This window comes from Pecten maximus, chromosome 4 (assembly GCF_902652985.1).
Source record: "Pecten maximus chromosome 4, xPecMax1.1, whole genome shotgun sequence".
In the NCBI taxonomy this organism is placed as follows: Eukaryota; Metazoa; Mollusca; class Bivalvia; order Pectinida; family Pectinidae; genus Pecten; species Pecten maximus.
Genome location: NC_047018.1, coordinates 39,257,020 through 39,270,785, shown reverse-complemented (window position 1 = coordinate 39,270,785; position 13,766 = coordinate 39,257,020). Strand labels below are relative to the sequence as shown.

Below are 13,766 nucleotides of genomic sequence, written 5' to 3'. Positions count from 1 at the left end.
TTAGTGATGGAATTTCTCTGTCTGTTGATAGAATGCCTTCTATTAAGGCTTCCATGAAAACAAGTCTTACAGTTAAAAAAATTATCCACTTAAGGTGTTCCCTAGAGATAACAGATGTCCCTAGATCCGAGGTGTTCCCTAGAGATAGCAGATGTACCTAGATTCAGAAGCTTCCTTCTTGAAGAAAGATTCTCCTCTTTAAAGAAAGACATCTTGAGGTGTAGGCTAAAATGTATCAACTTAAACTTGAAAAAAAACCTTGATAATGTCCCTCTATGAACTTCAGAAATTCTGGAAAAGATAATTCAGCAAGACTTCTATGTAGAAAGTTCCATGAATGAACTTTGGTATCATACACAGCAAAATTACATATTGTCATTTCACCCTACATATATAATGAAACATATGGAATTGATCAATATTTTTTATCTATTTATTGACGAGAAAGCATTGTGTTTGGACATTAATTTACCACAAAAGGAATTCTGTGAGGACAGCTGGAATAGCAGACAGTTTTGTTTGTTAATCTCAAAATCATTCAGTTTTGTTTCCTTAAAAATCAAGTCAACCACTTACCATGTAAACTATGAGTTTATATACAGACCTAATGTTGATAATGAAGAGTTTCACCAAGGGAGATAATTAAAATATAATTGAGGTGAGTGGCTCATATTTTGTTCTGTTGATTGAACAGGTTGATGTGGAGGCAATGGAGACTGTTCCAGTCTCTAACAATCCTCTCCAGAACCTCGACACGGTTTTAGTCGGAGGATTTACCCATACCAGTGTATACGACAATTTCAGTCATCGTAACAAGTATCGCAACTTTACAGGCTGTTTGTCAGGTAAGAATCACAACAAATACAACAATTTTACGAACTGTCTGACAGGTGAGTATCATAACAAATATCACAACTTTACCAACTGTCTGACAGGTGAGTATCACAACAAATATCACAACTTTACCGACTGTCTGACAGGTAAGTATCACAACAAATATCACAACTTTACCAACTGTCTGACAGGTGAATATCATAACAAATATATCACAACTTGACCAACTGTCTGACAGGTGAGTATCACAACAAATATCACAACTTTACCGACTGTCTGACAGGTGAATATCACAACAAATATCACAACTTTACCAACTGTCTGACAGGTGAGTATCACAACTTTACCGACTGTCTGACAGGTGAGTATCACAAAAAATATCACAACTTTACCGACTGTCTGACAGGTGACTATCACAACAAATATCACAACTTTACCAACTGTCTGACAGGTGAGTATCACAACTTTACCGACTGTCTGACAGGTGAGTATCACAAAAAATATCACAACTTTACCGACTGTCTGACAGGTGAGTATCACAACAAATATCACAACTTTACAGACTGTCTGACAGGTGAGTATCACAACAAATATCACAACTTTACCGACTGTCTGACAGGTGAGTATCACAACGTTACAAGCAATCTGTCTGGTGAGTATCACAACAAATGCCTCAAATGTTGGATGAGTATTGCCGCAAATATTACATAGCTTTTCCTTCTGTCTTATCAGAGGTTAGTCCGAAAGATTCTCTACGCTTTCAATATACATGTACTGTAGGTAGTAGATGATAAAATGGACATGGTCGTTTAATCTAAGGTGTGCCACATTCTTACTCTCTATCATTTATTCAGGATTCACTGCCTTTATACCAAGCATGTTATTGTTACAGTGGTAAGGTTTGAACCTGTGGCCAGGATGTACCGGTACTTACAACAGCCCCTAAAAGCCCTCCGTGACAATGCCAGCAGTTCCATAGTCGTTCACGGCAACAAGGTGGGTCCCTGTTCATCGCCCATTGCCATTGACCTGCAACATGACTCAACTACCACAACTACCCACCAAACAACAGCCAATAGTGCCATGCAGGTGAGATATATGACCCTAAATAACATCTCATGAAATTTTATTGGAACATTCATAAATTTAACTTCTTTTGTCTGTACATGCATTCATGATTCCATATTTACACTCAAGATTGAATATGTTCTCAAAACTAAGATTAACACTCCAGATTAAATTATGTTCTCAAAACTAAGGTTCTTAAATCACTCAAATCACATAACAGTCAAAAAGGTATGCCGCTTCTAAATATCTGCCCATATTTCTTTTGAAATATCTCGGAATCATTAAAAAATGGAAAGTCATTGACTGTTCAAACCCGAAATCCAAAATGAGGGATGAGTTGATTTTACTTTATTTTGCTCCCAGTCCATATACAGTGAAGGGATGTGAAACGGTTAGTCCCTGTCTGGATATTACAACAATGTTAGAGGATTATACATGGCAAGAATCTCATGCCGGACACCTTGTAACATGGCATATGACACAATAAGGGTAGATAATAAACCAGCAGGCCAGCAGCTTCTTATGTCATCAGAATACCCTCCAATAGGTCAATAGGTTAGATGACCACATTTAGTTTGTAGATATATGACACAATGAAATCTGGGGCCACCATGACATCCATTGATAGCTACAGGGTTGAGGAACTTTCAAAATTGTCTGTATAGCTATTAAAATTATCAATTGTTAGAAGTTATTACGGTATTACCATACTTAATAATTGTCAAGTCGTCCCTGATCTTGTTTTATAAGAAGCTAATGATGCCACCATGGAATCCTGGGCCAGCAGAGACAATTTTCCTGAACCCACCCAAACCCAAGACGTCCAGTAGTACTCCTGCCCCTACAACCCCAGTTACCATATCTACAACTATGGCAACAACACCACAGGCCAACCTTACTCGCCCCAGACCAGTCCTCGAGTCAAGATTCATGAACGACGAGACCATCGGTGAGTACCTTTGTATTAAGTCTGCCTGAAATTGGACATAAATGTTACTTATGTCAAAGCAGGCAGATTGGAATATGATATTCCAAATGGTTCTGACTGTCTACTCATGATTTACTTTAAGTTGGTTCTCCGTTTGGTTTAATGTCTTCTGTTCACAAGATGTCAGTGTTTTTAGCTCACCTGGACCGAAGGTCCGGTGAGCTTATGTCATGACGCAGCGTCCGTCGTCCGTCGTCCGTCCGTCCGTCAACATTTGCTTCAAATCGCTACTAGTCAAAAAGTTCTAATTGGATTTTGACCAAATTTGGCCAGAAACATCCTTGGGGGAAGGGGAACAGATTTTGCATAAATGGTGACTCTGACCCCTGAGGGGCCAAAGGGGCGGGGCCCAATAGGGGAAATAGAGGTAATTCCTTTAAATCGCTACTAGTCATAAAGTTATGAATGGATTTGAACCCAATTTAGTCAGAAACATCCTTGGGGGTAGGGGAACAGATTTTGCGTAAATGGTGACTCTGACCCCAAAGGGGCCAAAGGGGAGGGGCCCAATAGGGGAAATAGAGGTAATTCCTTTAAATCGCTACTTGTCATAAAGTTATGAATGGATTTGAACCCAATCCAGTCAGAAACATCCTTGGGGGAAGGGGAACAGATTTTGCATAAATGGTGGCTCTGACCCCAAAGGGGCCAAAGGGACGGGGCCCAATAGGGGAAATAGAGGTAATTCCTTTAAATCACTACTAGTCATAAAGTTATGAATGGATTTGAACCCAATTTGCTCAGAAACATCCTTGGGGGAAGGGGAACAGATTTTGCATAAATGGTAGCTCTGACCCCCAAGGGGCCAAAGGGGCGGGGCCCAATAGGGGAAATAGAGGTAATTCCTTTAAATCACTACTAGTCATAAAGTTATGAATGGATTTGAACCCAATTTGCTCAGAAACATCCTTGGGGGAAGGGGAACAGATTTTGCATAAATGGTGACTCTGACCCCTGAGGGGCCAAAGGGGCGGGGCCCAATAGGGGAAATAGAGGTCATTCCTTTAAATCGCTACTAGTCATAAAGTTATGAATGGATTTGAACCCAATTTAGTCAGAAACATCCTTGGGGGTAGGGGAACAGATTTTGCATAAATGGTGACTCTGACCCCAAAGGGGCCAAAGGGGTGGGGCCCAATAGGGGAAATAGAGGTAATTCCTTTAAATCGCTACTTGTCATAAGGTTATGAATGGATTTGAACCCAATTTAGTCAGAAACATCCTTGGGGGAAGGGGAACATATTTTGCATAAATGGTGGCTCTGACCCCAAAGGGGCCAAAGGGGCGGGGCCCAATAGGGGAAATAGAGGTAATTCCTTTAAATCACTACTAGTCATATAAAGTTATGAATGGATTTGAACCCAATTTGCTTAGAAACATCCTTGGGGGAAGGGGGACAGATTTTGCATAAATGGTAGCTCTGACCCCGGAGGGGCCAAAGGGGCGGGGCCCAATAGGGGAAATAGAGGTAATTCCTTTAAATCGCTAATAGTTATTAAGTTATGAATGGATTTGAACCCAATTTGATCAGAAACATCCTTGGGGGAAGGGGAGCAGATTTTACATAAATGGTGACTGACCCCAAAGGGGCCAAAGGGGCGGGGCCCAGTAGGGGAAATGGAGGTAATTCCTTTAAATCGCTACTAGTCATAAAGTGATGAATGCATGTTCTAAAAACAATTCTTGAGGTCTTTCAGACCTTAGAGAGTCTGGACTTCATTAATCTTTAAAGCAGTTCGGATTCCCACACTATAACCATATATAGCATTGTTTGAGATTTACAAATAAAACAAATTGAATATGAACAATATTTTGACATTTGGTCTAATCCAACCAGGTGAGCGATACAGGCCCCATGGGCCTCTTGTTTGTTAATAGACTGCTGATGGAACCTCAGACCATGAACATATAGCCTTATTAAACTACTTACAAGTACTGTAAATCTGTCTTGGGTACATTTGAGGAAACAAACCCTCGACTGGCCCTCTTTCTTACATGATAAAACTGTCTACTGTGTGGGCCTCTTTGTAACAAGTATGATTACTTGTATATTAGAGGATACGGACCCTGTGGGCCTCTTTGTTATATTACAAATATGACTTGTATATTAGTGGATACATTCCCTGTAGGCCTCTTTGTTACATTATAAGTATGACTTTTATATTAGAGGATACAGGCCCTATGGGCCTCTTTGTTATATTACAAATATGATTTGTATATTATAGAATACAGACCCTATGGACATCTTTGCTACATTATAAATATGATTTGTGTATTATAGGATACATGCCCTATGGACCTCTTTGCTACATTATAAATATGACTTGTATATTAGAGGATACAGACCCTGTGGACCTCTTTGCTACATTATAAATATGACTTGTATATTATAGGATACAGACCATGTGCGCCTCTTTGTTACATTATAAATATGACTTGTATACTAGAGGATACAGACCATGTGGACCCCTTTGCTACATTATAAATACGATTTGTATATTATAGGATACATGCCCTATGGACCCCTTTGCTACAATATAAATATGATTTGTATATTAGAGGATACAGACCCTGTGGACCTCTTTGCTACATTATAAATACGATTTGTATATTATAGGATACATGCCCTATGGACCCCGTTGCTACATTATAAATATGACTTGTATATTAGAGGATACAGACCCTGTGGACCTCTTTGCTACATTATAAATATGATTTGTATATTATAAGATACATGCCCTATGGACCTCTTTGCTACATTATAAATACGATTTGTGTATTATAGGATACATGCCCTATGGACATCTTTGCTACATTATAAATATGATTTGTATATTATAGGATACATGCCCTATGGACCCTCTTTGCTACATTATAAATATGATTTGTATATTATAGGATACAGACCCTGCGGACCCCTTTGTTACGTTATAAATATGATTTGTATATTAGAGTATACATGCCTTACGGACCTCTTTGCTACATTATAAATATGATTTGTATATTATAGGATACATGCCTTACGGACCCCTTTGCTACATTATAAATACGATTTGTGTATTATAGGATACATGCCCTATGGACCTCTTTGCTACATTATAAATGTAACTTATATTTTTCAGTAATCCTGATGTGTGTCATTGTGTTTATCCTGCTCATCACTGTCATCATCACCCTCATCCTGTGGCGCTTCAAGAAAAAGAAAGGCTACCGTTTCAAACAGAAGGAAGACTACGAGATGAAACAGCCTCTGAACCACACATCTGGCTCTAGTCCGCCGGTCAGTCCTGCGGCAAGTGCTCCGGTCAGTCCCGCACTCAAGGACCATCTAGCTAGACTGGACGAGTTCTCCATGGTGTCCGCAACATTGGGACGTAAGTAACCAGCATCACCAAATCGTTATTTCTGATACATACTGATCTACCAGAGTCACTTCTCTTCGTTTTACTCTATCTGATTGTAGCCAATGTGGTACTGGGACAAAGGGTGGTCTCCTCTAGCTTTATATATATTTACAATATACTTATATCACATAGTGAATTAGGTACCATATTTATCCTCAAAGTGATCCATATCATATGCTGAATAAGGTACCATAATTATCCTCAAATCTGATCCCTTAGTATAAAGTCTGATTCCCTGATCTCCTAGTGTGAAATTTCACTATTAATTAAAGTTTGGGGATGGCTTACTTGTGAACCACTTTCTGTTTTGTAATATTTCAAAATTGATAATCCTGCAAAAATGAAGGTCATGCCGGGAACTTAATTGTGAGCAGGGAACTTAATTGTGAACAGGGAACTTAATTGTGAGCAGGGAACTTAATTGTGAGCAGGGAACTTAATTGTGAGCAGGGAACTTAATTGTGAGCAGGGGCTAATACACTGGTGTCCTTCACATAGTTTTTTTTATCAGGACTGCAAGGTTTAAAGATTAAATGCAAGGGGAGTAATTCTTGCAGCCTTAAGTACCCGGGTATATAAAGAGATTTGGATATGACCCTTTTGGAGTTATCTACCCCTTGTTTGTTACAATACTCTACTGCCAACTTGTGATCTCTTTCATCAAAATTCTCCTTCCAGCATCCATACGACGACATGAGAATGGAATTCGACCTGGATTGGAGGTATTGTATTCAAATCTTGATCTATAATTTTGTAGGGTTCAGGACCAACATCAATTTTGAGGGTTGTTTCTGCAAATGTTCCACTATTTAACAGATTCCTTTTACGATGTAGATTAATTTGATGCATGTGTGTAATAAGAATTTTATGAAGGATTCTTGTTAAAACTCCGGAATGCTGTGTTCAATTTCATAGTTGTTACTGCTCTTTCCTACCTTATAAACACATTTAGCTACATAACATTTTTCGAAAAAAGATTGTATATGGTTATTCCGCATATAACTTGATGATGCCATCCTGTTGTGAGTTGTGACATTTCACAATAAAGCATGAGTGAGATTTTTCCTAGGTATAGGGAAATGACAGATTTATCTTAATTTTCTGTGACAAGAATTGAAATATACAAGTCTGTGAATTGTTTGGAGAATAAGATTTGATTAGATAATGTTATCTTCATAATAACATATACAGTTAGTTATTAAAACAAAATCTTTACACGGGATGAACGTAACATGTTTTTGTATTTCATTAAAAGCCGTTGCTAAGTCAGGAAGACGATCAACCAGAATATACTATGCAAACATTTTTCAACAAAAAGAAAAATCGGCCAGCATCTTCTATATCTGAAGTGTTAGAAGAAATGGAAAGACAGCGTAGAAATAGAGGTATGGTTTTAGTTTAACTTAGAATTAAATTAGAATTTGAATAAGAATACTTTATAAATGATTATGTTTCAATTTTCATCAATTTCTGTGTGGGAAATATTTGGAGTTGATGTTGTGATTGTTGTGGATTTTTTATGTGCCAACGATACATATCGTTAATTGTCTCATATCTGGCTTGACGCTGTAATTACAAACTATGTAATATCATTAATGTGTACTCGCCCATTCAAATCTATAATTATACAAAATCTGAGTTGGATTGCTAGATCAGTTTTAGGAACACAGGATCTGGAGATATCTATATATTCTTGATTTATCTACATATATACATTTTGTCTTATTACAAAACTACTGACTGATATGATATTGTCACAGTAAGACACAATTGACGGTATTACTGTCGAAAGAAATTCGATAGAATATTCTTAAGCTAGATTTTAAGAGTAATATCATATACAGTGTATTCTATGTTCTTTCCATGATGATAGAAGTTATTCTTAAAACTATTTTTGGATTTTATATTTGATGATGTTATTTGCAAAATGATTTTTCAATTTTTAATTGGATACGATATTATTTCAGACCCTGACACAGGACGTGGAGTAGGAGCCAGTCCTCAAGAGGAGGGGCCAGCTGACTGGGAGGTACCTGGTGATCAGCCTGTCAAACAGGTATGTATCTTACCTAGTCTCAGGTAGACATTAGTCTTCACTTATCCCCACTCCACCCAAGGGACGTTACAGAAGTATTGACTGGTTGAATAGCAATTGTTGATGAAGAAAAAAAATCGTGTGTTATTTGAAACTCACATCAAATGAAATCAATGATTTTGTTTAAGCTCACCAGGGCCAAGTCAGTCCAAAAATAGTTATAAAAAAAACAGTGTTGTGTCAATACTAATAAGGATGGGGGGTTTTATTTCTGACATGCATGTTACATTTGTGGACATGTTGACCTTGACCCTGACCTTTGACCTATTGTTAAAAGATTGATTCCGAATTTCCACCTACTTGGCACTAAGATATATGTTGTCTTCTGATGACTCTTGTTTAAATAGGTTGGCGAGAAATGTTAACGTTAGAATAGGAGACATTCTGCTGAAGAGATGGAAATCTTCACTTCCTTCCACCCTGGAGTCCCGGATATTCTAAAACTATAATATTTTAAAATTTGAGATTTCATATTCATACTTGCAGTTTGGAGAAGAGAAAACAAAAGGAAGACATACAGGAAGTGAACCCCTTCTGATGGAACAGCCAATCATGCATCACACAATAGACAGCGGATACGAGGCGGAATCACGGCCTGAAACAAATACACCCTCACCCCCTTCCCCTCAAAAGTCCTATTTAGACGAGTCCATCACTTCCCCACCTTCACCTAAATCATACCTGTACGAGCTGGCTGGCTTTAACGGCAGTGAAGCTCCGAACTGTGCCTCCACGCCACGTAAAAATTCCACAGACAGTCCGGAGGTCATCACGTAAATCCACGCTTATGGCCGCACCACGTAATGAATTCCTGTAAAATGGCCACAAAGTGTTCCAGTGGCACATATTCCAAAGATGTGTATATTGTTGACAATTGAAATATTTTTATCAAAGGACAATACAATATTAATTGAAATAAACTAAAAATGTTAAATTATTGACATATTTAATATTTTACAATTATGAAAAAAAAAATATATACACATTATATGGATGATGAGTAATTTATTGAATATGTATCTTGTAACATGTGTGCAACCATTTCCTAAGCATTATTTATCTGTAAACACATTATAAAACATTTATTTGTGCAATACATGCATTCCACAGATGTTGTGGCTGAAGAATATGATCTGTTTATATTCGTGTGAATTGTTCTGGCATCTATTGACTTTTTATATTGGTCATGCATCAATTAATCGATGTTCATAAAGCAACAGAATAATTTGGACTCTGTTTATTTGTGTAATGATGAATTGTTTTACATGTCGCCAGATATCTATTTGTTTATTTGATTGAAACAGTTTATATCATTTGGTACTTTCACAGGGACTTGGTACAAATTTTTAACCCAGTGTCCATATAAATATATATATTAAAACACAAGTAAATAATGCATATATTTACTGTGGGTTAAAAATGCATAACAGGTCCCTGTGGTTTCCTTTAAAATGGATTTGTTTCCAAGCTTTTGTAAATAAATCTAGAAGTTTTTGAATTTTTTCAGAAACTCAAGAATGAAAGTGTTCACTTTAAAAGTCACATTTGTGCATTTATGAGTTGTATCAAAAACTGTTTTAGGTAATGGTCACAAAACAGATGTGAATTGTCTATATTATAATACTGTGGTTGCCCAAGTCAAACTTTGTTTTCTTGCATTAATGTGCAACCATGCCTTGTAAACATTCTCAAGTAAACACTTACAAGTACATGTATGTACATTTTTGTTTGTAATATACAATGTATATAGATATTCGCTGGGTATATATTTTTGCATTATATTTGATGGCTGCGAGTATATCAAGATTGAATTCATTGCTAATATAATACAAACTAAAACATTAACAACTGAGTATAGCTTTCCACAAAAAAAATGCCAGTTAAAAATATATATTTGTCAAGGTAGACTACTCTGCCAGTCATGTCTGATATATGGCAGTAACCATATGTCATTAAATGTGTTTTGAGGCTAAGTGATATAATTTGCATGCTGTACGTGTTTTATATAGATGATAACTATACAGTTTATGTACCTTTCAGTGAATGATGAAAGTTTTTCCGTCGTTCATCAATCTTTATATAGGATCAGAGAGAGACAGATGGTAAGCTGTCCTTTATGTTGTTTGATTTCTGGTTTTTTAAACAATATCTGAAGTTACTTGACCATGGGGGAGAAATGTGAAAAGTTTCTGTTTAATTTATTTTCAATAGAATCTCAAGACTTGTTGGTATGTCTGTGTTAAACTGGTATTAATTATCATTAGTAATTCTTCTCGTCCTTGTTGCTGTCCACTAGTTCTGTAATATATATTTCTGAGGGTTATAATTTTTAAAATTCCTTCTGCCTTATGCAATACGCTTAATTATTGGTTAGACGACACCTTCTGTCCCCTGTCAATATACATGTATGATTAATAACAAATGATGACTATACATCTGTATATTCGTGTTGCCCTAAATCTACCGAGTCTGTGTCTGCTGCGTAAGGACTGTATTTGATCCAATATACAACATCCCATTTCCTTTTTTTGGTCCGAATGTCTCATATTTTATCGACCCAATTTACCAATTTCTGTTGTGCCATTTTTTGAAAGCTCGGAAATCTTTGATGCAAAATTCATAAGCCCCAAGAGAGATTAGTAGGTTAATTACGGTATCATATTTGTACCCCTATTTCTGTCAATGACTCACATTCCTACTATATCCATGACTCCACAAACCAGGAGCCCTGGTGGACGAGTGGTTTAGGTATACAGACACTTCATCACTAGCCCTCCACCTCTGGGTTGCCAGTTCGAAATCTGCGTGGGGTAGTTGCCTGGTGTAGGCCGGTGTCTTTTTCTCTGGGTACTTCGGCTTTCCTCCGCCTCCAAAACCAGGCAGTCGTCATGAAATGAACCTGGCTGTTAATAGGACGTTAAACAAAATACATGTACACCAGTACACCAAATCAGAAAGCATTGTAGATTCATTGTTTTACTTCCCTTTATTTAGTTTAGACAAAAAGTCAAACCAACGCTCGTATCTATCCTTAGATAAGCTCCTATTCACATATAGGCCTCCTTCCCCGTGTTTCAATTATTTGAGGATATATATAGTACTAAACTTTTACGATAGAGTATGAGGTTATTTGAGGATAAATACAGTACTAAACTTTAACACTAGAGGAGGGGGCTTATTTTAGGATAAAAACAGTACTAAACTTTAACACTAGAGGAGGGGGCTTATTTTAGGATAAAACAGTACTAAACTTTTACACTTAAGGAGGGGGCTTATTTCAGGATAAAAACAGTACTAAACATTTACACTTGAGGAGGGGGCTTATTTCAGGATAAAAACAGTACTAAACATTTACACTTAAGGAGGGGGCTTATTTCAGGATAAAAACAGTACTAAACATTTACACTTAAGGAGAGGGCTTATTTCAGGATAAAAACAGTACTAAACTTTTACACTAGAGGAGGGGGCTTATTTCAGGATAAAAACAGTACTAAACATTTACACTTGAGGAGGGGGCTTATTTCAGGATAAAAACAGTACTAAACATTTACACTTAAGGAGGGGGCTTATTTCAGGATAAAAACAGTACTAAACATTTACACTTAAGGAGAGGGCTTATTTCAGGATAAAAACAGTACTAAACTTTTACACTAGAGGAGGGGGCTTATTTCAGGATAAAAACAGTACTAAACTTTTACACTAGAGTATGTCACTTCAGAAAATACTAGATAATATCCCTTTTTTCCCCTCCTTTCATCATTTTTTTCTCCTGCTTAAACCACCAATTACATCTCTACCAATCCTGTAAACTATATGACACAGTCTCTGACTGATGAAAGGCATTTGGACATTTGACTCGAGCAGATTCTTTAATGTGAAAGCATTTTGCACATTTAAGATGCAGGCTTCTCTGCTGTGAAATTTCATTTGAACCATCAAAGTATGGAAACCTTGTACACACTGTATTAAATTTCTATAACACATATCTGTCTATGATTTTACTTTTCCTACATTCCTGAAGATTTGAGAAAATGGATTCATTTCTACATATCTTTTATATATTTTTGTCAAATTGACTAATAATTTTTATTCGTCATCCTTTGTTTTATTTGTTTGCAAGGGTAAAATTCTAATTCTGACTACTTGGTAGAAGTCTGTCATTGTTCTTGTTGACAGATATAACAACATAAATGTATTCATTTTATATTAATCATAATATCTGTATAAAAAAGTCTCTTATAAAATACATCAATATAAAAAGAACCTATTGGTTTTATTCATTTGGGGCTCTTTGCATGTGGCTGCGGTTTCTGTTTCAGCCGTAATTCTGCGAGTTGTTAAAATGTGTTCGACACAGCTTCTGTACCGACAGTTGTATCAGTAGTTCCTTCTGTGTTAAAATGTGTGTTAATGATGCCTTGGATCCTTTTCCTCACACACCTACCTCCTTTTAGTGCACTTTTCATACCTGTTCCACATCGGAGCTGATTTCTCTCGCTTCAGAAGACTCGTCTTATGCAGATTGGGGCAATAAACAAGAATGACAGCTTACATGTTCAGGCTGTTGTTAAATTCCTCTGTCAATGATTAGCTTATAATTATATGTGAATCATAAATCAAGTTTATACTGTGTGTGATTTGAGTCTTCACTCCCTGCAGAGCTGTTTATTTGTTGGGTTTAGGAGACCATTTACGACACACCTTTTTTGATATTTCTGTCGAAGGTCACATCAAGAAAATCAAACCTCAGTCAGATATTGCCGTCAGTTGTTGGTGATTCATTTATTGAAACAGTTTCTGGAACTAGCTGTGATGCACATCCATTTGTAAAAAGAGTTCCATAATATGAAGCTAGTCATCCTTCTGATTAAACCTAATTTATAAATGATAAAATAACAAAATGCATTGATACATGTATACCTAGATTCAATACCAATTATACCCCATGGTAGTAATTGAGTTAAAGGGAAATAACTCATCACCCGCAACGTTTGAGGTACCATTACCTTCATAACATAAAAATGTACAAATTATCAATTGACTATGGAATGTCGCCATCCTTTACACAATAGACAAACAACATTGTGTATTGGAATATTTTGTCTGACATTTATTCCACGAGTGCTGTCTCGGCCTGGTTGGATGTGATGTTAATTGTTTATGCTTTATGTATGTGTTACTGTTTGTGGTGTGAGATAAATTTTGAGGCCAAGCCTTTGTGTAATGTAGTTGTCGAACATTGTGACTTTGTAATGATACAACCTGTTAGCCTGCTGTGATCCTGGCACTGGAAACTTTCAGACTGAGTCTGGGTTTGTGAACTGAGAAATTTTAGTCTGAACCTGGTACTATTGGCTTGTGAACCTGGTACTTTCAG

At 36.8% G+C, this 13,766-nt stretch overlaps 1 protein-coding gene across 1 annotated transcript in view; it reads left to right on the top strand.

The window, feature by feature from the left end:
- LOC117326534 overlaps positions 1 to 10,263 on the top strand; it is a 98,181-nt gene extending 87,918 nt beyond the window's left edge. Inside the window, exons 31-38 of the mRNA XM_033883290.1 lie at positions 695 to 845; positions 1,727 to 1,923; positions 2,653 to 2,851; positions 6,013 to 6,264; positions 6,973 to 7,016; positions 7,550 to 7,679; positions 8,262 to 8,350; positions 8,876 to 10,263. Of these exons, the coding sequence (XP_033739181.1) occupies positions 695 to 845; positions 1,727 to 1,923; positions 2,653 to 2,851; positions 6,013 to 6,264; positions 6,973 to 7,016; positions 7,550 to 7,679; positions 8,262 to 8,350; positions 8,876 to 9,166 (1,353 nt within the window). The 3' untranslated portion in view covers positions 9,167 to 10,263. The remainder of the gene's footprint in view (positions 1 to 694; positions 846 to 1,726; positions 1,924 to 2,652; positions 2,852 to 6,012; positions 6,265 to 6,972; positions 7,017 to 7,549; positions 7,680 to 8,261; positions 8,351 to 8,875) is intronic.
- Positions 10,264 to 13,766: the final 3,503 nt, after the last annotated feature.